Here is a 25,517-nt window from a genome sequence, read left to right as displayed (position 1 = left end):
CACAACCAGATCTCAAATCAATACACCAGTATTTTTGACGTGGTTAAAACCCTCAGAGTGCAAGGAGGGAAACAGTCCACGGCCTGTCCCAACGTGGGTACTACAGGCAATTTATTAATCAAAGAATGAAAATTTACATAAGCTTCTCTCATGCACGGATTACCCGAACAATGACCCTCCATGCGCTTTAAATAGAACTCATGGACCAATCGGGTGTCAAGCCACGGATCAAGTGTCGGTAATACCGAGGTGAGAGTGAACCGTCGGATCACTACATATAGTGACCGTCGGATTGTAAGTTACAAAATATACAACGGTAAAGAAACACACTTTACCTAACTCTAACCTAACTCTATACTAGACCAAGTTGAACTTAACTATATCCTATGTGTCGGAATATCCTAACATCCCCCCTTAAGAACAACTTGGGATAGGATTGAAGGATTTACAAATATGACACAATAGGAGAAGGAAGGAGGCACTAGAGCCTATCCCCCCTTAGTGACAACTTCCTGAACTCCAAGCATATATTGAAGTTTAGTGAACTTCGCCTCTGTGAGAGCCTTTGTGAAGATGTCTGCAACCTGATCATCTGTTGGACAATATTGCACTTCAAGAACATGGTCATGAATGAGCTTTCTGATGAAGTGCATGTGTAGTTCAATGTGTTTGCTGCGCTGATGCTGGACTGGATCTTTGCATAGCTGAATGGCACTTTGATTATCACACCAAAGTGTGGTGGGATGCTGCTGCTCAAAGCCAAACTCTGATAGGATCTGACGAAGCCACAAGGCTTCCTTACTAGCTTCCACGACACCACGATACTCTGCTTCTGCTGACGAAAGAGAAATGGCAGCCTGTTTCTTACAAGCCCATGTAATAGGTCCTGAACCAAGAGTGAAGACATAACCGGCAGTAGACTTCCGATCATCAGGGTCACCAGCCCAATCAGAATCAGTGAAACCAACTAACAGAGGAGCTGCTTTGGCACTGTAATGAATCCCAAACTGTACTGTACCTCGAACATAACGAAGTATTCTTTTAGCTGCTTTCCAATGACTTTCACGGGGGTTTTGCATAAAACGAGCAACAAGGCCAACAACAAAGGAAAGATCAGGACGAGTATGGGTTAAATACAAGAGTTTTCCGACAAGTTGACGGTATAAGGTAGCATCAACTTCAGGAGAAGTACAAGAGACTGAAAGTTTGACTCCAGACTGAAAGGGAGAAGGGGCTGGCTTACAGTCTTCCATGTGAAAATGACGAAGAATATCACAAGCATACTTGGACTGGGAAAGGAAAATACCCTCTTGGGATTGCAAGACTTGAAGACCGAGAAAATAGTGTAAATGTCCTAAGTCTATCATTTCAAATTTCTTTTTAAGGCTGGACTTCACATGGTTTAAAGGTTGGGATCACTACCAGTAAGAATAAGATCATCAACATAAAGAACAAGGATGATAAGAGAGTTGCCCACTTTCTTGGTGTAGACAGTATTGTCAGAATGACACCTAGAAAAGCCAGATTCTAAAAGAAAGTTATCCATTTTGGCATACCAAGCCCGAGGAGCTTGCTTGAGGCCATAAAGGGATTTCTTAAGTCGACAAACAAGGCTGGAGTCTGTTTGTATGAAGCCAATGGGTTGTTCCATATAGATTTCTTCATGCAAGTCCCCATGCAAGAAGGCAGATTTAACATCCATCTGATGGACTTCCCATTTTAAAGAGGCAGCAAGGGAAAGAACAAGGCGGATAGAGTTCATTTTGGCAACAGGGGAGAAGGTTTCAGTGTAGTCAATGCCTTCAACCTGTGAAAAGCCCTTAGCAACGAGACGAGCTTTATGTTTATCAACTTTCCCATCTGGTCCATACTTGGTTCTGTAAACCCATTTACATCTAACAAGTTTGCGTCCCTTTGGTAGAGGAACAAGATCCCATGTATCATTTGTCATTAATGAATGATATTCTTCATTCATAGCTGCTTCCCAATGTGGATGGCCTGAAGCTTCTGCAAAAATGTCAGGATCATGATTTACTGGAGCTTGAGCCAGTAAAGAAGAGGCTCTTTCAAACTGAGAACGTGTACGTTGCTGATCTGTAGGATCACCGGCAAGATCACTTGCTGCATCCCGAGTAGCACGGACCCATCTTGGAAGTTGAGGATCCTGAGAAGGTGGGGGAGGATTATCATCCTCGCTTTCATCATCTGAAGAAGAAAGGTTTTCAAAAGTAGAAGAGATAGGAAGAGGTGGCACATCCGCCGGACTAGGCTCGCAGGCCGATTTATTTTCATCAAATTTTACATCTCTTCTAATGATAACATTTTTGGACTTAAATGGAATAAGTCTATAACCTTTTACATCTTCAGAATATCCAACAAAAGTACATTTCTCACTCTTAGGTTCTAAAGCTTTATGCTTTTCATCTGGAATATGGGCCCATGCTTCACTTCCAAACACACGAAAGTGACTTACATCTGGTTTAATGGAACTCCAAGCTTCTTCTGGAGTGATATTATCTAGAACCTTAGTAGGAGTGCAATTGATTATATAATTTGCACAATTAATTGCTTCGGCCCAAAAACTAAGACTGAGTCCTTTAGATTGCAGCATACAATTAGCCATTTCCTTTAAGGTGCGATTTTTCCTTTCAACTACACCATTTTGTTGTGGAGTGTATGGAACAGTATGTTGCATTTGAATTCCATTTTCGGTGCAAAAGTTGATGAATGTGTTTTTAACATATTCTCCACCATTATCAGTTCTTAGCTTAAGAATTTGATGTCCAGATTGTTTTTCAACAAAGGCTTTGAAGGCCAAAAAAGTGTTAAATACTTCGCTCTTGAGTTTTAAGAAGTATACCCAAGTGCGTCTGGAGAAATCATCAATGAAAGTTAAGAAGTACTTGCAGCCAGAGAATGAAGCAACAGGAAGAGGACCACATAAATCACTGTGCACAAGCTGTAAAGGGGCTGAGGCGTGCCAAGAGGCACGTTTGTCAAAACTGTCCCGATGATGTTTTCCGAGTACACATCCGGAACAAACACCATCTCTGCAAGATACCATAGGAAGACCTGTCACCATATTTTCTTTACATAGATGCTGAAGGGAGCGATAGTTTAAGTGACCAAATCGCTCATGCCAAAGTTTGCTCACTTCATCATTATGAGCAACAAATACTGAGGGAAGATTGGATGACCCAAAGTTGTGAAACTTATACAACCTTTTGGAATCATCAGCAAGACCAGTAGCTAGAATCTGTTTAGGATCTTTTAGATCCTTGATTACAACATCATGAGGTGAAAATTCAACAATTTTACCTTCACCTGAGTGAGTTATCTGATAGACAGATAGAAGGTTGCAGGATAAGGTTGGAACACATAATACATCATTAAACTGACCATTGTCTAGATGAACAGTTCCAGTCCCTACAACATTAAGAGATCTATCATCACCAATATATATATTTTTGGTGTTACAATCATTTAAAGAAGAAAACATGGCTTGGTTTTTGGCCATGTGACAAGAGGCTCCAGAATCAATGAGCCACTCATGAGAATGAGAAGAAGATACATTTAATGCATAACCAGACTGAGATGATAGACAATGAGATGCAGAAAGTGCCATTCCGGAAGTTGAAGTTGAAGTAGGCTCCACATGGATGTTATGTTTCTTCATTGCGGCTTCCAAGGCTTCCATCTTCATAAAGCATTTAGATTCTAAGTGGCCATCTCGATTACAAAAGTTACAATGTCTATCAGTCTTCTTCCATTTGTTTTTATTGGTCTTATCATTTTGCTGAAATGATCTTTCATTTTGAGGCTGAGATGGTTTAGGACCATTCTTTTGAGGATATGACTTCTTAGGATTCTTTGAATTTGGTTGCTGTTGGGCGGCTAACGCTTTCGTGGAAGAGTTTCCAAGATTAAGAAGACCAAGGTGTAAGAGTTTTTCTTGTTCTCTTATTAAGGAATCACAAAAGGAGTCAAAGGAAGGAGCCTTGTAGTCTTGTCCTTGACAAATGAAAGCTTCCCTTGTAGAATGGAAAGTGGAAACAAATACAGAGTAGGCTGGTCCCAACTTAGTAAGGATGGAATAAATAAGGTTACCATCTTCTTTCTTAACTTTAACACCTTCCAAAAGATATCTAAGGGTCTTGAATTTGGACAAGAAATCTTCAATGCAAGAAAAATTATTAGGATCCAAAGTAAGCAGCTCATTTTCAAGTTGATGGGCTCTAATTTCATTTTTAATCCCAAAAACTTTAGCAAGTTTTTCTAATGCTTCATGAGGAGTCTCAAGTCCTGCAATGTGGAATCTAAGATCAGGAGAAATAGACATCCCTATCAAACCACATGCTTGATCTTGTCTATTTTCCCATTTTGCCACCTTGTCTTCATCTTTTGGTTTCTTCTCTTGGTTTGTGGCTATTCTGAAGAGACCTTTACTTCTAAGTAAATCTTCCATGTATTCTACCCATTGGAAGTAGTTAGTGCTGTCAAGAATGACTTGGCATGGACTTTCCATTTTAAAAAAAACTGAAGCTGAAGATGCTGAAAGTAAGTGTTCCAACGGATAGATCTCGAAAAAATAGGCGGTTTTAAAAAAAACGGCTTTGAAAAAGGCTTCCAGATGAAGAAGTTATGGCTTTTTGAAAAACAATTGTTGACGTTGCCGGCAAAGTGCGCGAATGTGCGGGAATGAAAAAATCCGCCCCCACAAAATGGAGACTTGAACCCAAGACCTCTACTCTCTTAAAATAGCTTTGAACAAATTGATCTATACAAAAAATTTGAGAGAGAGAGAGAGGGGGGGGGCCTTGGTTTGCGTGCTTGCCTTGAGAAAGCTCTTTTTCCCTACAAAACGTAAAACACAAAACCCAACACGAATATGCAAAGAAAAACGAACCTTGCGGCTCGAAGTTAGCTTTAACCAAAAAACTAGAAATTTAAAAAAAAAAATCTCAAAGTTAGCTTTAGCCGAAAAACTAAATATTTTTCTCAATGTTTCTGATTTTCCGAGATCACACTAAGGTGCAGGGAAAAGAGCATACGCATGAGAAAAATCCTTCCTTTCTGTTTCTGATTTGCCCAGATCGCACAGAGTCGCAGGGCAAAGAGCATACGCAGAAATGAAAGGTATAGATCCGGTTAAAAAAAAGGCTAAATAAACTGAGACCGAAATAAGCAGAGAGAAAATAACAGTAAACTGCAAAAGAAACACTGTATACCTCCCGATCTGAAAAATGACGCAGCTAGGGCTACCGGAAACCTTTTCGCGTGAAACGAAAGGGGTTCCTCACTGGAACAGATGCTCCGAACACAACAGAGCAGTCCTCTCGGCCCGAAAGCAGTCAGAAACAGCAGATCTAGGACACGACAGCCGCATGCAGTTCTACCGGCTTCAGATTTGGATCACCAACGGACGCGGCCCTCAAATAGCTCTGATACCATGTAGGAATTTATAGGGTAAGTTCCACAGAAAGAATACCAAAAGGACACCGCTCACAACCAGATCTCAAATCAATACACCAGTATTTTTGACGTGGTTAAAACCCTCAGAGTGCAAGGAGGGAAACAGTCCACGGCCTGTCCCAACGTGGGTACTACAGGCAATTTATTAATCAAAGAATGAAAATTTACATAAGCTTCTCTCATGCACGGATTACCCGAACAATGACCCTCCATGCGCTTTAAATAGAACTCATGGACCAATCGGGTGTCAAGCCACGGATCAAGTGTCGGTAATACTGAGGTGAGAGTGAACCGTCGGATCACTACATATAGTGACCGTCGGATTGTAAGTTACAAAATATACAACGGTAAAGAAACACACTTTACCTAACTCTAACCTAACTCTATACTAGACCAAGTTGAACTTAACTATATCCTATGTGTCGGAATATCCTAACACTCATAAGGTTCAAAACCCATGAGTGGTTGTAGATGTACCTGGTTATGGATTTTGCATCATCCACACACTTCTTCACCCACTCAATTTTGCCAATATCCTCAAGCATGAGGTCCAAACAGTGGGTTGCACATGGAGACCACCAAATGGTGGGGTGTTTTCCCTCCAACATCTTTCCTGCTGCAATATAGTTAGAGGCATTATCTGTGATTGCTTGTACAACATTTTCAACCCCTACTTCCATAACTACTTCATCCAAAAGACGAAATCGCAATTGTGCATCCTTCACTTGATCAAATGCATTAATAGATTTGACAAACATAGTACCGTTTGGACAAGCAATTAAGAAATTTAGTATGGTTCAAGATCTATCATCAGGCCATCCATCAGACATAATGGTGCATCTTGTTTTGGTCCATGATTGTTTGAACTTTGTAAGGTACTCTTGTCTTATTTGGACCTCATTTTGTAAAAGTGCCCCCCTGATATCATGGAAGCTTAGGCCTTTGAAGTCTGCTCCACATGAAACTATAACATCAATCATGTGTTGATAATAAGCAGAATTAGTAGCATTAAAAGGTACGTTTGCATCATACCACCATCTAGCAATGCATTCATATGCAGCCTCCTTCTCTATATTCTTCCATTTAGCATCAAGGGTTGGTTGAGAACCAAGGGTGGTGCGGGGTACAAAGGAGTCAATCCCTTTATGGGTTGTTGTCCTCTTCAAGTTAGAAGCACTTGAAGGACCCTCTCCAACTCTACCAGGGAAACTAGAGGAATCTTCAAAACTGGGCATATATTCTTCAAAATTAGGGTCACTAAGCATAGCATCATCCTTTTGACTTTTGCTTATATCTTTTTTAATTCTTTTGTTTTTCCCATTTTCTTTGTTGTAGGCTTCAATTAGACTTTGCATCTCTGCTTTAAAATCATCATAAACATTTTCACAAGGTTTTACTTGCCCTCTATAATGTGTTAAGTGTTCTTTAATTCTATAGATCCCCTCATCCTTAACTTCCTTCCCACAATAGTTGCAAAATTTTATCCCTTGTTCATTTAAATGATAGTGAACTGAAGTCGGATCATTCTTGTTTTGGGGGCTCGTGACAACTTCTATAGGAGTAAATGAAAAATTTGCATAAAAAACCCTATGGTTTTTAGAATTCTATGGCAAAAAAATTTTAGAGAAAAATAAGAGAAGAATAGAGGCCACGGAATACCTAGAGAAGATCTGTAAATTTTGAGAAGAAAAGAAGCTCCCACAAATCTGAAAATAAACTCTTCAATCAGCTTCAAAATCTAACTCACAAATTTGCTAACGAAATCCCTCAAAATAACCCTGCAAAGTTCAACAATTGTTGAGAAAAAAATAGAAGAAAATAACGGCCACAATTTTTTACCAAAAAAAATACAAATATAGATTTTGCATAAAAACACTAGGGTTTTAAAAAATTTAGGGAAAAAGAGAATAGATTTTTGGAGAAAAATAGAACAAGAATGGTTGAAAAAATACCTTGAATTGCCCTCTTAATTTTCCAAAGAAAATCCGCTCCATAATCCCTCCCAAATCAGCTCTAGAGCAGCCCCCACAACTTTGCATAAAAACACTAGGGTTTTTAAATTTTTTGGGAAAAAAAGAACTGATTTTTGGAGAAAAATGGAACAAAAATAGAAGGCAAAAATTACCTTGATTTACCCTCTAAATTTTTTGGACAAAATCAGCGCCAACATCCCTCTCAAATTAGATATGTAGCAGCCCCCACAAAATAAAAATAAAAAAACTTTTCAACCAACTCCAAAAAACACTCAAGAAAATCCAAAGATTTCTGAGAAAGAAAACCTTTAAGTAGCTCGAAAATCTCATTTAGTATTCAACCCAACAGCACTCCAAGACTCCAATCAGCGCTTCAAATCTACAAAAAATCTCCCTCAAAACAACCCTGCAAAAAACTCTTTGAATTCTCTTCATCGAACTCAACTCAAAAATTGCAAGAGACTCGAATGAATAATGTGAGTGAAATAGAGGAGATGTGGGTGTTTAAATAGCTTTGGGGAGGGGGGGCTAGATTAGAGTTAGAAACTAGGGAAAAATAAAATAGAATAATATATATATATATATATATATATATATATATATATATATAAGCCTAGGCCATGCGACCACAGGCCTTGCGGATCGGCGGAACGGGCCTCTGAACCGGAATAGACCGATTCGGTACTGAACTGATCTGTTTCGGTTTGGACTGGCCAGTTCAACTGGTTTCGGTCCAGTTCCGATAACATTGGTACTCATGGAGTACAACTTTACCAACTTGTCATACATAGCCTTTGATATCTTCAAATCAGCAACAAAGGGAACAGGATGATATTTGATGGATTCAACAATGATCCTTTCTACCCTTATTTCTCCCTTCTTGTACTTTGCCAACTCTTGAGTCTTCTCTTTGTCTGGGACAGCTACTTTTCCCAGGACATACCACATGACTTCATTCTCTGTGAGTGCCAAGTCAATCCTCTTCTTCCATGCTAGGAAGTTTGTTGATCCAACAAGTTTGTTGCTTTCCTTGTAAAATGTAGCCATGTTATCTATAGATTGGGACATAGAAAACAATATACTACTTACTTGCCAACCAAGAGTCCTCTTCTTGATGATGTGTCCAACTATCTTGATGTTTTTCAAGACCTCCAAGGAGACTTCAAAGATGTCTTCTAGGATTCCTTCAACAATGATGTCTTCAAACAACTTCAAAGAGTGAATGATGATATCAAGATCCCTTGATGCTTCCTCTTCTTCAAGATGATGCACTATAGAATCTTCAACAAATACTTGTCTTTCCTTCCTTTAATGAGACCTTGATGATGAGGTCTTCTTCAACGAAAGCTTGATGTGGAAACCCTCATTCTAGATCAATAGGTCTTCTTCTTCTTTCCTTGTGTCCTTCTGCAAATGATTCCCCTTGACAAGCAAACCCTTCTTTGTGTCCTTCCAGTTGCCTTCTCTTGTTCACCTTTGCTCTGAAACCATGTTGGAGAATGCAAAAGGGCAGCTATTAATTCAAATTCTCCTTATCATTAATAATTGCTTGTGAATTTTATTTATCTTTTTGTGTTCCTTTATTTTTTTTTTGTTAAGCTTGGCAGGACCTTTCATTTTCTATTTATAATCGGCAAATTTACACCACATAGGTTGGCTAGGTGGCCTCAACTTGCCTAGTGGGAAACCAAGTTTGTTGGCCACCTATCCTCATTGTAAGCCATCCAAAAACAATAAAGTTTCAATCTTTCTAACCAAGCTAAGTATGTCTCTGTTTCATGACCAGACTCTATATGTCTAGCTATCCTTAAACATGCATGACGTAAAGTAAATGCTAACCGCATATAAAACAAAAAGAAACAAGGTAAACTGACTAGCCCTTCTGCTCTTCCGATGCCGATTCCACAAGTGCCAGATCCTTGACAGTTGCTCCAGGCATCTCAGCCAATTCTATGATGCATGGAATGTGCCTTTGAATTCTGTCCAATCTAATGTCCTACTTGTGGAGTTGAAATTGAATTCTCTGCAGATCCTGTTTGTAACTCGGCATGCCTTGGAGAGAGAGTGCCATCCCCACCGAGATTTGTTCCATGGCCTTCCCCAACAGGCTTTTCATTAGCCAGTAGAGGTATAAAGTCTGCTTGAATTGGGTTATCCTTCCTCTGGTATTCCCAGGGTCTGGGACTAATGTCCTCCAATTCTCCATCTCCTCCTTTGTCTCACTGCCCTGCTTGATTTCTTCTTCCCATTCTTCTAACAAATTCCGAATGCCTTCATCTGTTCCTTCTCGATATGTCACGGTTGCTTCACTGATAAGATGCTCCACTGATTTCCTTCCTCTGCGGGGTTCCGACGTGCTCGGGTCCTTAGCCTTTCCAGGCTCCCGGCTTCGTCTTCCACGACCCTATCCTATTGCTGGCCGAGCCATATCAGCATGGTTCGAGACCTGTTCACAAGAAAGAGATGTTAACCGCAAGCATTGTAGCATATTACTGTCGTGGTTGGGATTGTCAATGTTTTCATTCACTCCGTTCTTTGTCTTGTCCCAACTACGAGCAGAATAGGGGGCAGGGTGGGCAGTGGACCAGTCTTCAGACATGGTCGGGCTCCTTATTCCTTCTGGCTCTTCACTCCTCCCTCTCTATTGCCTCACATACTCAGTGTGGATAGCAGGCCCCTGCCGAGGCCATGCAAATGGGCTTAGCTTCAACCCGACTAGTTTTCTTTTGTGGTGTGCCATCCCATTCCCCTTTGCCCAGTAAGCCAGAGCCATTCCTCTGCGTTTGTCATGCCTGTCCTCCCCCACAGGGATCCTAGCTGGTTTCTTAGCGCAAAAATTATTCCCAATTCCCCATAGCTTGCCATGGTTGCAACCACTAGTCCATCCTCCAACCCAACATGTTAGCTAACCTTTGCTACCCTTAGCCTCCAATGCCAAACGGCTACCTACCCATCCCCAACGACCAACCCCTCTCAGCCCACAGTATGCGAAGCCCGGGATCCCAGTGCCACCCACAATAAGGTCCTCACAGCCACAGGCCAAATCAAATCCTAGCAGGCTCAAAACAAAGACGCGAAGCCAGACTAATACAGCTCGATGCCTCCGCCAATTTCCCCTGCATTTCCCCCAATTTCCCTTCTCGAGTATCTCCCTCTCCCCCCAGCAAGAATCAAACCAGGTCAACATTGCAAAGGAGGCGAAGAGCCAAGATACATACCCGTTTCCGCTCCAAGGTTGTTGTTGTTGTTGTCGTCGCCTTCCTTCTCTGTTGTTCCAGCTCCTTACTCCACAAACCAAATTACAATTCTTACGCACCTGTCTCACCTTAATTACTATGCATCTCACCTCACCCCTGCCATCTCTGCCACCTTTCCCACCACCCTTGCATGTACTCATGTGAAGGGCCACCGCACCCATCACTTTGACCGTGTGGGGGGCAGTGGGACGTACCTCTCTACTCATTACTATCTGCAGGCACTGCCATCCTCCGGCACGCACCCGATCGAGGTTTCTTGTGTTTATTAGATCTTCTTCATCAAACAATTATCAAGTGCAAAGTAATAAAGACAATGGACACAAAAATTAAGCTCCAAGCTAAAAGGCAAAACCCCTCCAAGGGGAAAACCCAGAAAATCTCTTTTCTTATAGAATTTTGCTTCAAATGAGAAAACCAAGACCCAAACCTCAAGACCAAAGTCTCTTCTAGCACCAAGTCAGCAAGAAGACCTTCCAATTAGGTCAAAGTCAAACCAAGTCAACAAGAGACAAATCCTTCCAAAACTGCACCAAACTCAGAATTTCGGCCCCCAACTTCAAAATTTCAGACCTGCAGTAATTCTGCAACTTCGGTCCTTGCAGCAACACAGCTACTTCGCACATGTGAGAGAGAACTACGGCAAAGCTTTGATTTTTCTTTCTTCTAGCTTCTGCTTCCTCCTTCCTTTCCTTTCTTGATCTTCTCCTTGAAATTCGCACTTCAGATCAAGCTTCTTTATTGCAGATCAAATTGATGAGCAAATGAGGTTGAACAGCGTCTATTTATACTCATTTGTGTGGGTTGACTCGTCTTTGGCAAGCCCAACTCGTCTCTGGCAGGGCCGACTTGTTCTAGGAGGCTTATTTTCACTGTCTTGACTCAAAATAAGTTCTTTTACATGGTACATCTTGCCCAAATAGGTCTTCTATACATGACATTGACTCTCTTCACTCATGACAATAAATCTTATGGCATGATAAACCCTAGAAGCATAAAGAAAATGCTTTACCCAGAAGACCATTCAAAAGAAGCATGAAACCCATGCTTTACAATAATATTTTTTCTTTCTTCTTTTGCTTATTACATAAGATATACATATTGACATGAGTACAATGACAATTATGAAGACCGAAACTAGTTACATCTTCCAACATCTCTATCATTGAAAGAAAGGCAGACTTTCAATGGCAGACCAAGATGACTTAATGTCAGGCTAAGAGGTATCTCCTCAAATGAAAATGTGTTTCTTCATTAAGATTGCTCATGGATATATACAAGGAAGGAGAGACTCTTGGGCTTCACCTCCCAGTGTCTCTTCATATTTCTATTCTCCATTATTTACTATTTACATTATTTACAAATATGGAGGGAGAGACTCTTGGGCTTCACCTCCCAGTGTCTCTTCATATTTCTATTCTCCATTATATACTATTTCCATTATTTACAAATATTCACCCAATCCCAATGATTAGGTGTCAACATTCCCCCCCTTAATCTGAAGGGATGTTGGTGAGTCCAAGCATCGTTCTGAACCTTTCGAACTTTTCTCTTCCAAGCGCTTTGGTGAAGATGTCTGCAATCTACTCATTAGTGGAAGAATGGTGTAGATGGATTGTCTTGGCCTCAACATGATGTCGAATCAGATGGTATTTTGTATTGATGTGCTTTGTTTGATCATGGAACTTTGGGTTCTTAACCAACTTTATTGCAAAGGTGTTGTCAATCATGAGTGGAGTTGAATGCACTTGTTTCACCTGCAAATCTTCTAGAAATTTCCTGAGCCACAATTTCTTTTGTTGCTTCAGTTGCTACCACATATTCTATCTCTGTTGTGGAATCTTCTAGAATTGATTGTTTGTGTGACCTCCAAGAGACAGCACCTAATCCAAGACTCATAGCATAACCTGAAATAGATACCCCAGTTCTTTGTATCCATCGAAGTTTGAATCAGAGAATCCGATCAAGCTGAAGTCGCCCACCTATGTATACTTGAGTCCAAAGTCTTCGGTTCCCTTCAAGTACTTTAGAACTCTTTTTGCAGCAGACCAATGTCCCTCACAAGGCTTTTGCATAAACCTGGAGAGGATTTGAACAGCAAATGAAATGTTTGGTCTGGTAGTAGTTAGGTATTTGAGACTTCTTACAAGTTGTCTATACTTTGTTGCATCCTCAAATTCTTTTCCTTCAATGGATGTGAGCTTTAAGTTATGTTCCATTGGAGTAGTCAAAGGATTGCACTCAGCGATGCCAAACCTATTCAACAAATCTCCAATGTACTTCTTTTGAGAGAGGAATATAGACTTCAAATGTTTAGCTATTTCAATACCAAGATAGTCGTGAACATAGCCGAAGTCAGTCATTTCAAAACCTTTCCTCAATTCCTTCTTTATGGATGCAATGTAACTCTCATTGTTCCATGTCACCAGAAGATCATCTACATATACCACAAGATATATAATTGTTTTGCCAACTTTCTTGACAAACAAAGTTGCATCATCAAGATCATAATGTTTGAAGTTGAGTTTCGAAAGATGCTCATTTAACTTTTCATACCAAGCTCGCGGTGCTTACTTTAGGCCATACAAGGATTTCACAATTTTGCATATTTTATGTTCATGGCCCTTCACAACAAGTCCTTCTGGTTGGGACATAAAAACATTTTCTTTCAGATCTTCATTCAACTTTCCAATCATTCTGAGCTACCAAGGCAAAGAGTGTCCGGATGGTAGCCCATTTTGTTGTGCGGACAAAAGTCTCTTCATAATCGACCCCTTCCTTCTGAGCAAAACCTTTTGCCACAAGCCTGGCTTTGTGCTTGTCAAGTGAGTCATCAACTATATACTTGTTCTTGTAGACCCACTTGCAGCCAATTGGTTTAGTTCCCAATGGAGGATCAACTGGCTTCCAAGAGTCATTCTTTATCAAGGCAGCATACTCCTTTCGCATCGATTCTTTCCATTCGTCATTAGAAGCAAATTCTTTGAAGGAAGTTGGTTCAAAATCTACATAAGAAACATCCATATCAACAGGTGAACCAGAATCATCTATATCACCTCCATTTTTCCTGGTTGAATTTCTTGTTCCTGTCTTTCCAACCTCATCAAGATGAACACTTTCAAGTGTCTTTGTCAGCCATTTTGGAGGACCTTTCTAAAATGGCACAGGCTGCTCAGTTGACTAGGTTGGGACTGAATCAATATTGAGTCTCCCAATTCTATCAATCACATCACTCAAAGTATCATCTGTGGCCAACGCTTCATGTGGGGGAGAGAGTGCTTCTAAAGAAGATTCCACAGATTGATCCAGTATAGGAATCCCCCCTTCAAGATGTGGAATCTGATTATCAAATTCTTGAAATGATTTTGCATGTCTGAATCTATCCAAGAGATGAAGCTGCCACTCAACAACATTGTCAGCTTTGGAAGATTCAAGAAAGATTACATCTCTAGATACAACACTTCTTATTAACTTCATCATAGAGACGGTATGCTTTGGAAGTATTTGAATACCCCAAGAAGATACACTTACAACTCGTTGCACCAAGTTTGTTTCTTGGTTCCTTTGGTATCAAAGTAACAAGTGGAACCAAAGGCCCTAAGATGCTTTACCGAAGGAATTGGGCCATACCATATTTCATAAGGAGTCTTGTTTCTAATAGCATTAGATGGACATCTATTCTTTACATACACAGCACATAGAACTGCATCAGCCCAAAACATCAATTTTACATTCTTGAAAAACATTATGGAACGTACCATATTTAAGATTGTCATGTTCATTCTTTCAACTACTCCATTCTGTTGGGGATTATAAGGCACATTTGTTTGATGTTTGATCCCATGTTGGCGAAGATAGTTTTCAAATTCATTTAAAGTGTATTATTTTCCATTATCAGTGCGAATAGAGCCAATATGAGATTGTGCATCATTTTCAATCCATGTATGAAAATTTTTTAATGTTTGAAAAGCATCAGATTTGTTCTTCAATAAATAAACCCAACACATTCTGGTGTAGTCATGAATAAATGTCATCATATATTTATTTCCATTTGCAGAAGGAACAGGCATTGGACCACATAAATCTGAATGAATAAGTTCAAGTTTTTGTATGTGCTCTGGAATTTGAATCATGAAAACACTCTTTGTTATGCTCTCCTAGAATACAAGCATCACATTGCTTAAGTTTCCTAGGAATTGTAGGCAAACCAGTGACACAAATTTTCTTCAACAAGCGAAGGATGTCATAGTTCAAGTGTCCAAATCTAGCATGCCATAAAAGACTTGATGGAAATGTACCTTCATCATAATGAGAACTGTATGAGAAATTTTATGCACGAGCAGAGGTACCTTGCGGCTTCAGAAGTCTTTCTTCTTCCATCCCCGTCATGACAAGGGAATGATCTAATGCTTTCTTGACCTCAATCTTGCATCAAACTTATGAATGGAGTGTCCTTGCTGGCGGATGTGGACCAAAGACAACAAGTTTCTCCTCAATTGTGGAAGATATAAAACATCATGCAGAAGAAAGTCTGGAAGACCAAGCAATTTGAGCTTGATTGTGCCAAGCCCTGATGACTTGAGTTTTGATTTGTCTGCAAAGTATATTGCTCCATCAACATTGTCAGTAAATTCTTCAAAAAAATCTCTTCTAAAAGTCATGTGGCAAGTTGCCCCTGAATCAAGCAACCAATCATTTTTCCAAGAAGCAAGTGAAGCATTGAACAAGTCTTCAGTTACTCCAATATTACAATGTGCCACAACATAATGAGCAAATTCAGGTGCTTTACCTTTCTCTTTGTCATTGGTTTTACCTTTGGCTTGATTTCTTTCCTACTCAATTCTGTCCCAAGGCAACTTACATGTAGATGCATCATGTCCATCTCTATTGCAACGTATGCAATGAAGACCAGACTTTTCTCCTTGAGAGTGTCTGCCCCCTCTACCTCTGAAATTTCCTCTTCCTCTTCCTCTTCGACCACCTCTTCCTCTACAAGAATCTTGAGCATGATTCTTCTCTCTATGTGCAAGACACATCGCTTCTTCAGAAGACTGAGGAGTTGTCTTCTTCCCAAAAACTTTCTCTTTCTCAGCAAATTTCTTCACAAGGGAGTCAAAGGTAATCTCTTTGAGGTTTCCATTTGCTTGCAATGACTCGAGATATTTTGAATAGGTGGGATAAATTGCCTTGACAAAAGCTATAAGAGGAATGTCTAGTTGAATATCAATGGCTTTGATATCATGCATAATAGATCTTACTTCTGATGCTAAAGCAATACAATCATCATTTTTCAATTCAAGACTGAAGAATTTCATCATCAATTGGACAACTTCAAATCAGAGTGTGAGTCATAGAGTTCCTTCAACTTCTATAAGGCTTCAAAAGCATTTGAAAATGGTGAAATATGACGACTCACCTCTTCATTTACAGATGCTGCAATCAAGCCATAGGCCTTACTGTTCTTGTTTTCGCAAATGGCAATCTCCTTATCTGAGGTGGGCTTTGTCGGTTCATTATCTCTCTCCTACACAAGTTCCTTTCCACAACTCATTGAAAATGAGAGTGTGTTTTATCTTCCGCGACCATTCTGGATAGTTCTCTTTCCCAAAGAGGACTACTCCAACAATTGATATTAGTGAATGCATCATATAGTCTTATCTGGCCTCAAAATTATTATAATACTTGCAACAACAAATTGATGTCTATGTACTACAAATGATTTGCTATGTCTTCAAAAAGCTTCAACTAAAAAGTAAGCTCCAACATATACATTATGGTATCCAACACATGACTTGTATGATGGTTATATACCTTCCATACCATATAACATATAACCATTAAAATAATCTCATAGCTTCATATCTTTGCATGAACCATTATATATATACCATAAGTCACCTTCATAAAAAAAAACTCAATGAACATTACCATACGACCCTTTATGATATTATATCATACCATTGATATAATGACTATCCACCTTTATTTTGTTTTTAAAACACCATTCGGTCTTAATTAAAAAAAGGTCAACCAACGCACATAGCATAATCAGATAATGAACAGCGCAAACTAAAGTCGGAAGGCACAGTGGGGAGCGGATTTAAAAACAAGAGTTATGACAGTCAAATATGGGAGGGAGGTATGACTGTCGAATATCCCAGATGGGAGGTGTTACAGTGGGGAGGTTGTTGATTTTAGGTAACAATGAAATGTTCTATGCTTTAGAGCAATTTTACTTCAATTTATTTATTAGCCCAATATCAATATCAAGATTAGCAATCACATCAACATGGTAGTAAAATGCAAATAGAACATAAACATAAACAGTAGAAGACAAGACAAGACAAGAGGACACAAGATGTGGCACCAGCGAGCGACAAACCCCAATGTGGGGAAACCCTTGATCAGTTCTTCTTATATTCTTCAATAGTTTAGCAGAGAGAGAGAGAGAGATAGAGTACAATGATTTAAAGTCAACACTGACTTGCCAAATAGAAGATCTGACATCAAAGCTCTTAAACATGAAGATGACTCAATGAAACTGCAATTCTGGCACCAAGGGCTGGAGATTTCTATACTGCAATTCTGAATACTGGTTAGGGCACAAACACAGTTAGCTTCAAGAGCTGATGTCTTTCCTCTGCAATCTGGGTCACTGGTTAGGGCTGCCTGCTTCAACCTTCTTTCTCCATTACTGTGATTTACCATTAGAAGACATCCAATCACTGATTTAGAGCTTTGAGGCTCCTCCTCAACGAACCCTACAACAACCCTAAATCAGTGGCAAGATAAAACAGTCCCAAACTCATGAAAGAATTCTGACCTGCCTGCGCTCAAGCCTGGGCATATGCAGCCTAGAGAGAAGGACTTATCCATGCCTTCATACCCTCCAAACAGCTTAACAACTAGCTGTTGTAGCGGCTCTCTTCCTGCGGCCTGTAACAAAGATACACCTCACCAAATAGCACAAAAAACCATCCAACAAGCATTCCTCTGACTGCGGCTCTATTCAACAGGAAATTTGTACCCAAAATCAAGAGATATGCTGCCCAGACAGACCTCCTATCCTCCATGCATGATGCCACAGACCTGCGGCTCTTTCTCCCAAGAAAACTGAACCCTAAACAGAGATGGGTCTCATCATAAACTCGACCCTTGCCACTTGCGTCCTGCCTCAGATGCCGTCCTATTTCAGAGGAGAGGATGAGCACTTGGATGTATCAAATGAGGGAGAAAGCACCTCTATATATACCAATCGGTGGGGGTCAAGAGACGCGACTATTGGATTAGGTGAGCCAACATATAGAAGAGGTTGACTTTGATAATTTGTCCATAATCAAAATAAATTCATAACTTCATTTGTACATGTCAGAATCGGATGATCTTTAGATCAATCCTACACCTCTCGGAGAGAGGAATCCAAGAAAAATATCATCTGTCATAAATAAGATGACCCGTGTGGAGTTTGGCCCTAGTTGCCAATTTTAACAGAGGTGTTATATGGTAATGGGATGCAGTGTATTATTCAGTGTAGTATTGGCAACGAATTCAATACCAATGAGCGTATACGAGCGGGGTGGAGTGGTATTATGTTGAGCTATGAACTGGTGGTATACAAACTGTGAACCAGAGCGTAATGTATAGTGGTATTGCAGTGGACCGGTGTGATAGGAGTGGGACTGTGAATGGTGATAACCGGGAATGGTGAGAACCGGGAGTTTGTCACACGGTATTTTTCAATCAGAGATGACAGCCGAGATACCATCAGAGGCCAATAGTGCAAGTGAGGTCGAGCTGCGCAGGCCAACTGTGAGGTGAGACCAATGTTCCAGCCCGCAAAAAATAATTTCTAGCTCACAAAAAAGAAAATAACAAGATTAACACAGTCAAATAAAAATGTTTTGTTGGCTTACTAATTTCTTTAGCTGGTGGTTCTCCTCCTCACACGAAAGCGACACTCCCACATTCATCTAGTGCAATTTGAATGCCGCAAAGATGTGCATTCAACAAAACTAACGCAGATACAAAAAGACACAGAATATGGCAGACTAAAGGACAGAGAATATGGCAGACTGCATAAATGGGAAAGACTACAAAAATGGCAAAAGAGCATTACAAGGGCAGAGAAGCTAAAGTGGAGTTGGCTCTGATACCATGTTAGGCCAAGAGGTAACTCAAATGAAATTGTGTTTCCTCATTAAGATTGCTCATGGATATATACAAGGAGGGAGAGACTCTTGGGCTTCACCTCCTACTGTCTCTTCATATTCCTATTCTCCATTATTTACTATTTACATTATTTACAAATACTCACCCAATCCCAATGATTAGGTGTCAACACTTAAATATCTCAAATTAATGAGTGAATCAAAGAAGGCAGAGCTAAGCATTAGAGGTACAACAATAAATTGAAAAAGTTATAGAGTAAAGCTAAAGCCCAATTCAGCATTTTAATTAGTTTGCATAAAATTATCAAATCAGAATTGCAGATTTTGATGAAGGATAAATCCATTGTAAAGAAATCAACGAAACAAGATGAAAGAAATTTGTAAATAGTTAGAAAACATAAAATGATAAGCGGTTAAGGCAGGGGAGAATTATTAGCAATTTATTGAGGTTGAACAGAGAATATCAGAGTTGGCACATATTTTGCTGCAATAACAAGTTGTCTCAAGGGCGAGAGAAATATAGTGGTTGGGCCTTGTCGAAGACTGTTTTGCAGTTTTGGAATCATGCACGCCTTACCAAGCCTGCGACAACAACGCACCTGACAGACCCTTTTTGCCCACTAGTTGGAACATTATGCGTACCAGACTTTCTGCCGCAACAAGATTTTGCAACATTAACTAATTATACCCAAATAGTAACTACTTTCATTCTTTATATATGTGTAGAAAATATAAGGAATTAGATTAGTCTCCACGGCCATGATGATCCCGAAGATTAAAAATAGTTGATATGGAATGTAAGATGTATGAATGATGATAGAGGGGCAAAGAGGTTGCCTGGTATGGACTATTGTACTGGAATATGTTGTTTGTATGTGTTTTTGGAATGCTAATAGAAATAGTTATTGCAATAGATGATTTACCTTTTGTTATGTGCTTGATTACAAATGGATGTGTCTTTACATGTTAATGTACGATCTCTTTGCTTTATTTACATCTGTTCTTGCAATTGCCTAATGATATTTTGGGGGAGACCTTATCCCTTAGGGGCATTGAAAATACCAGTATCCTCAGGGTATAGAAAGACCACATTTTGTTGGCTCGAATCTCAAACCTGAGACCTTTATTTTCTGCCAACAGCAAGTACCATTTCTTTCAGGGCATGTAAATTGTTACACTATTACACGTAACTTCTGAATGTTAAAAACCTTTAATTTTCTCAGTTTTAGAAAAACGTTATTTTTCCTATTCTCAATATTTAATATTCAGCCATTGCAATTTACCCTAATATTAATATATATTTATTATGCTATTGTGTCCTGGCATGACAAATTAACAGCTCATATAAATATTGATATTTCCACTGTCATCATAACAAGCAAGTAATTTGTATGTATATCCATTTCTTTAGCATCCTGACTTGTAAAATTGCTCGAATCATGTTTGCAAATGTAGTTTGCATTGGGATTTAAGTTTATGTGAGAGATGGATCTATGCAGAATGAATATAGTGAAACTAAAGAGTGTAGACTGAGTATTGTTGTTGTCTAACTTTGTATGACCTTGTCATCGATGGCACAATTTTGTTACCGTAGTCCAAATCGATATGAAATTTTATCACCATCTAGAAAACTTGTGACCTAGAAAAACATGGTACCTGGGTTATGCTGCATCAAAATAAGCAGATGGTTCAAATTGTGCTCCAAAACTTTTGAATAGGACTTTTCATGCTATACATGGATCAGCTCAGACTACATCCCCCTAGTTTCAGAGTGGAGAAGCCTCAGGTCTTTGTTCCCATTAACAATTAATTTTTGGTTCTTTATATTCAACCATCTTTTTTCCACCTTGGTTATGGTGAATATGTTCGAAAAATAGTCTAAGTGGCACCATACCATTATGCAAATTAGTTGTGATGTATTTGTTTACTCTGAAAATTGAAAATAATGCAATACCATGGGTTGCAGATTTTTGAGGTTCGCGGCCGTTAATAAAAGTGGAAATTCTCCTTTACATTTGGAAAAAAGGGGATTATGCCTTATTTAAACACACGCTTGGCTAGATATTAAAGTGGAAATTCTCTCTTACAGTACGAGAAAAAGGAATTACGCCTTATATATATTATAAACACACACTCTGCTAGGTGTTTCTCTTGGTATGACAACTCCCCAATCTGTGAGAACTAGTACGTGCATATTGTCACACGAATTCAGAATGTGGAAACAGATGTGGCCCATCTACGACATATTCTTGATTTATAGGGAAGGACCTTCTGCACTATCAGCAAAGTGCCACTTCAAGCCACTCCTGCACATTCAATTTGCTGTCGGTAGTGACAGAGATCCATCAAGTCTTCCCATGTCATCAGCTTTGCCGAGGAAGGAAAGAGAGGAGGAAGATTCAGCACAAATGACTACCCAGCCCAACAGAATGATGAGTTTCCTACACTTGTGCTTACCATCTTTGAGGCTGCAAATGCCCCTGAACCAAATAATAATGGTTAGGAACCGATTGTCACTGATACTGAGTCTGTTCTAGTGATTACCCTGATTTGGGTCCCTTGCTACTACTGCCTAGCATTGTTGGAGTTATGTTTGTTACTGGACCATGAGCTATTTAGCATAGTGGGTGTTTTTGGTGTATAGGCAGCCCCATTTGGTGTTTTGTTGATGTTTAATGTGGTTGTGATAGTGTCTCATCATTTATTTTAATAAAATCTGTATATAAATCTCGTTTGCATTAATAATTAAATAAAATATTTTTTCAACAATAATATAATATAATAAATATTAATAGCTAAATAAATACTCTATCAATCATTTTATATTATCTTGTTTGCATTAGTATTAATTTTAAAAATAATTTTGATAATTTGCATGGTAGTCAACATAGGCTACTTTCTCTGTTTACTTTTATATTAAGAAAAACTAGATGTATTTTACCATTTAAGATGGTTGAGATGTGTTATATCTATAATATTTATAAATCAAGATGAATATCAATATAGGTTTACATATATTTTACCATTCAATATTGTTTAAATGTGTTACATTTATAACCCCTGTAATTCAAATTCAAAATCAAAATAAAATATACCTTTTAAAGATCTAAAAGTTTATAACTTCATTTCTTTTCAATATAAATAAGTTCTTGATAGATTTAGGATTTAGGGTTAAAATGGATTTTCATCCTTTATAACGCTAAAAGCCAAAAGGAGGCGAATCATGAACCCTAGCTCTTCCGTCGACGCTGCCTCGGCCCTGGCCGCCGTCCGGCCCCTGGTCAGCCATTACGAAGATGGAGAGGTGCGTCTCAGGCCAGGGTTATGGGATTATGTTGTTGATAGAGATGCGCAGGCCCTTCTGCGTCCGTTTTCAGTTAGGATCCCTGTCGGCGGCAGAAATATCCTTGTGGAGACGGGGCTCATTGGGCGACAAGCCAGCGGGTCTGTCACAGTCACAGACGGAGCAGCGTTTCGGCTGTTGGATACCGCAGGAACACCAGATCTAGTAAGGATGCATCCGGATCCGCCACGGATGCAGCTGGAAAAAGGAAGAAAGCTCAGCAGCGAGGAGGATAGGCTAATAAATCCTAGAACCACCATTGATTTGTCAGATCCGGAGCTCAAACAGATAAATAAGGGTTTGGTTAAGGCGGAACCGGCAGATCTGAATCAAATATTCATCAGATCGGTAGAAGGCAAACACGTTTGTGTCCAGATCTGGGAATGGATGACTGTATTGGAATTAAAAAAAGAGATCCAGGTCAAACTAGGTACTCCAGTTGCATTTCAAAATCTTTTATTTTCAGGTCTCTGCATGCAGGATCATCACACACTCCAGCATTACAGGGTTGCAAAGGATTCAACTGTTATCCTCAATCACCGACTGCGAGGTGGATCTAAGGGATCTACATCAAAACCTACAGGATCATACAGAGACGCAGCAAAAGGGAAAGAACCTCCAAAGGGGAAAGAACATGCAACTGTTAATATACCTCCAGGGCAGTATATTGTGGATGAAGTACCAGAGAGCCCCTCCATTCCTTTGGATTTCCCAGAGGTAAAGTGCATATTGTCAGATCTACAAAAAATGCCTTTATTTGTAGATTTAACGGCTTCTGGCCTAGATCGGATGCTTTGTATCAATGGATTCACACGGCATGGACAAAAAATTGCCGGATCCACCTATGCTCGAAAGGTTTTTTCATAGTAGTCTTTAGCGTTGAAGAAGAGAGGGAAAAAGTTCTCACCGAAGGACCATGGTTCTGGGGCAGTGCGGGATTATTTGTTATCCCTTGGTTCCCGGAGTTTGATCCAAATACCATGGTGGTGTCAAGGATGCCGGTATGGGTAAGGTTACATAATCTTCCGATGCATTTTTGGCACTTTACATCCTTAACAGCTATAGGGAATACCCTCGGAAGAATGCTAAAGATTGATACAGAGAGACATTTAAAAGGAATCTTTACCTTTGCTAGAATATGTGTCGAGGTGGATCTCAGCCAAGGGTTACCGGAAAGCATCATCCTGAATTTCAACAATACTCAATGGAAACAACCTTTGGACTATGAGAATACAGCATTCAGATGCAGGGGATGTCAACAAACAGGTCATTTGTTCAATGCATGCAAAAGCCTTAACAAGAGCAAGCCACAACAAAGGAAGCACAAAGGATGGCAGAACATAGATAATGTCATAAAGAAGAGAACCGCGGAAAAGAAAGCCCCCTTAGTATCAGAAGACGCAGAAACAGAAGCAGAGGAGGATGATACCACCATAGAGGAGGTTGAAATAGAGAACCAGCAGGAAAATAGAGCAGTCAACAAGGAGCTACAGCCACACCCAATTCAGGCAGAGAACCAGCAAAATCAGACAGAGACGACAAGCGTGGATCAAAGCATGGGAGGCATCAAACGGCAGCATCACTCAGATACTTCAGACTCAGACAAAGAAACAGGGCAACAGAATGTAACAACCCAGTTAGTCATTGTTTCGACAGAGCCCACTGTGGGAGAGTGGCGCAAGGTTGAAAAGAAAAAGGGGCGAAAAACCTGAAGCGTGAGTTTTACTTACTGCCGGAAGTCAGGCTTTTTTCCCCTTTTTCATTCTTTTTCTCTTATTCTTTGTGCACGTTAGTTTACTAACGCTGTGAGCCCATGTGGCAACATTCTGAATGCTTCATTGCATCTGCTAGTGTAACTTTTCATTAATTTTTTAATAAAAGGTTACCGTTTTTTTCCTTGGAAAAAAAAACGCTAAAAGCCAAAATAAAAAAGACAAGGGTACTTGATAGATTTAGGATCTAGGGTTAAAATGGATTTTCATCGTTTATAACGCTAAAAGCCAAAATAACAAAGACAAGGGAATTAGAGGCTTAATATTGTGATTGTAATTGCAGTTGAAGAGGGAAACAAGGTTCAAGTATTTATCAGTACAATTTTATTTTCTGGATTCTGATTGTAATTGTTTCCCAGATGTGAATGGAAGTGTTGTTTTTCACACAATTTCTGAAATACAATTTTATTTTCTGGATTCTGATTGTAATTGTTTCCCAGTTGTGAATGGAAGTGTTGTTTTTCACACAATTTCTGAAGGAAAAGGGCTTCATATGGTAAAGGCCCTTAACTGGCAAAACTAGACCTGTGCTTCCAATTAAGCAGTTATTTCCGCAAAATACGGCTCAATAACAGCGAAACATAGACCCCGTGGCCCTTGACAATGCAAATGACGTCCCGTAAGTTGGCGAGCAGTTGACGGCAAGACAAACCGAAACAATCGTCGAGACAACACAATCTTTTGACCGACGATTTTACGGAATCAATGAAAATGCCTTTCGCTAATAATTAAACGACCTAGATCTCGGATCCGAATCCCGGAAAACCCATAATACAGAAACCTAGTTACCCGAAGCCCGTTTCTAGCTATTTAAAAAAACCGCAGTTACAGAACAACCATTCAGCCGGCTTTAAAAAGGCATCGTAATAACAGAGAATTGCAGCAGCGTAATGTTCAGAAACTTAGGTCCAAAACTGAAAACTGAAGGGGTTTGGCTACCTGTAGTCTGATGTTCCGAAGACACCAGAAGAGAGAGCTGCATAGGCATCGGCATTGCGTTGTTCGTCGTCCAACGTGCTGCCATACTCACTCTTAATAGACCATGAATCCGCAGCTATTGATCGATCGTCGTCAGAAAACAATTCCGCAGTTGCTGCGGTTTGAACCCGAGACTGAACTTGATCGAAATCCTCGGGATGCCATCGGATGCCAGCCATTATTCAGTGCCAGTAAGCAGTCCAGCACGAGAGAAAAGGAGGGATGAGCTTGTTGTTGATCGCAGAGAAACAAGAAAATAGGAAGATGTGAAGTTGAGTATTATAGTTTGACTGTATTGACACTTCGGAGGATAAATTATGTTCAGAGGATAAAATATGTTCAGTATGATGGGAGACTTGTTTTTGTCTTTTTGTTATTTACTTTAATTACCCTCAGCTTCACTTTGTTTGGCATATCGTTGTCTCACCGAGCTGTGGGTTCATTTGCATGCCGAAGTACACCTTTTTGTCCTCTTTACGCCTCTTAAATATATTTGAAAATACAATACCTCGCTTTATGTCTTTTTAGTCTCTCTCGTTTACATTTTTGGAAATTTC

The 25,517-nt window shown here is 39.7% G+C and overlaps 1 protein-coding gene across 2 annotated transcripts in view; it reads right to left on the bottom strand.

The window, feature by feature from the left end:
* AR401 (S-adenosyl-L-methionine-dependent methyltransferases superfamily protein) overlaps positions 1-25,302 on the bottom strand; it is a 207,043-nt gene extending 181,741 nt beyond the window's left edge. The window contains exon 1 of one of the 2 annotated variants that reach the window (XM_089420270.1): positions 24,922-25,302. In XM_089420270.1, coding sequence (XP_089276396.1) covers positions 24,922-25,139 — 218 coding nt within the window. In that variant the 5' untranslated portion in view covers positions 25,140-25,302. The remainder of the gene's footprint in view (positions 1-24,921) is intronic. The other variant, XM_089420269.1, reaches the window with a different exon arrangement.
* Positions 25,303-25,517: the final 215 nt, after the last annotated feature.

The sequence above is a fragment of the Pinus tabuliformis genome, chromosome 4_1, assembly GCF_031772625.1.
Source record: "Pinus tabuliformis cultivar Carrire ecotype Pingquan chromosome 4_1, CPIR1, whole genome shotgun sequence".
Classification (NCBI taxonomy): Eukaryota; Viridiplantae; Streptophyta; class Pinopsida; order Pinales; family Pinaceae; genus Pinus; species Pinus tabuliformis.
This window is presented reverse-complemented; position numbering and strand designations above follow the sequence as displayed.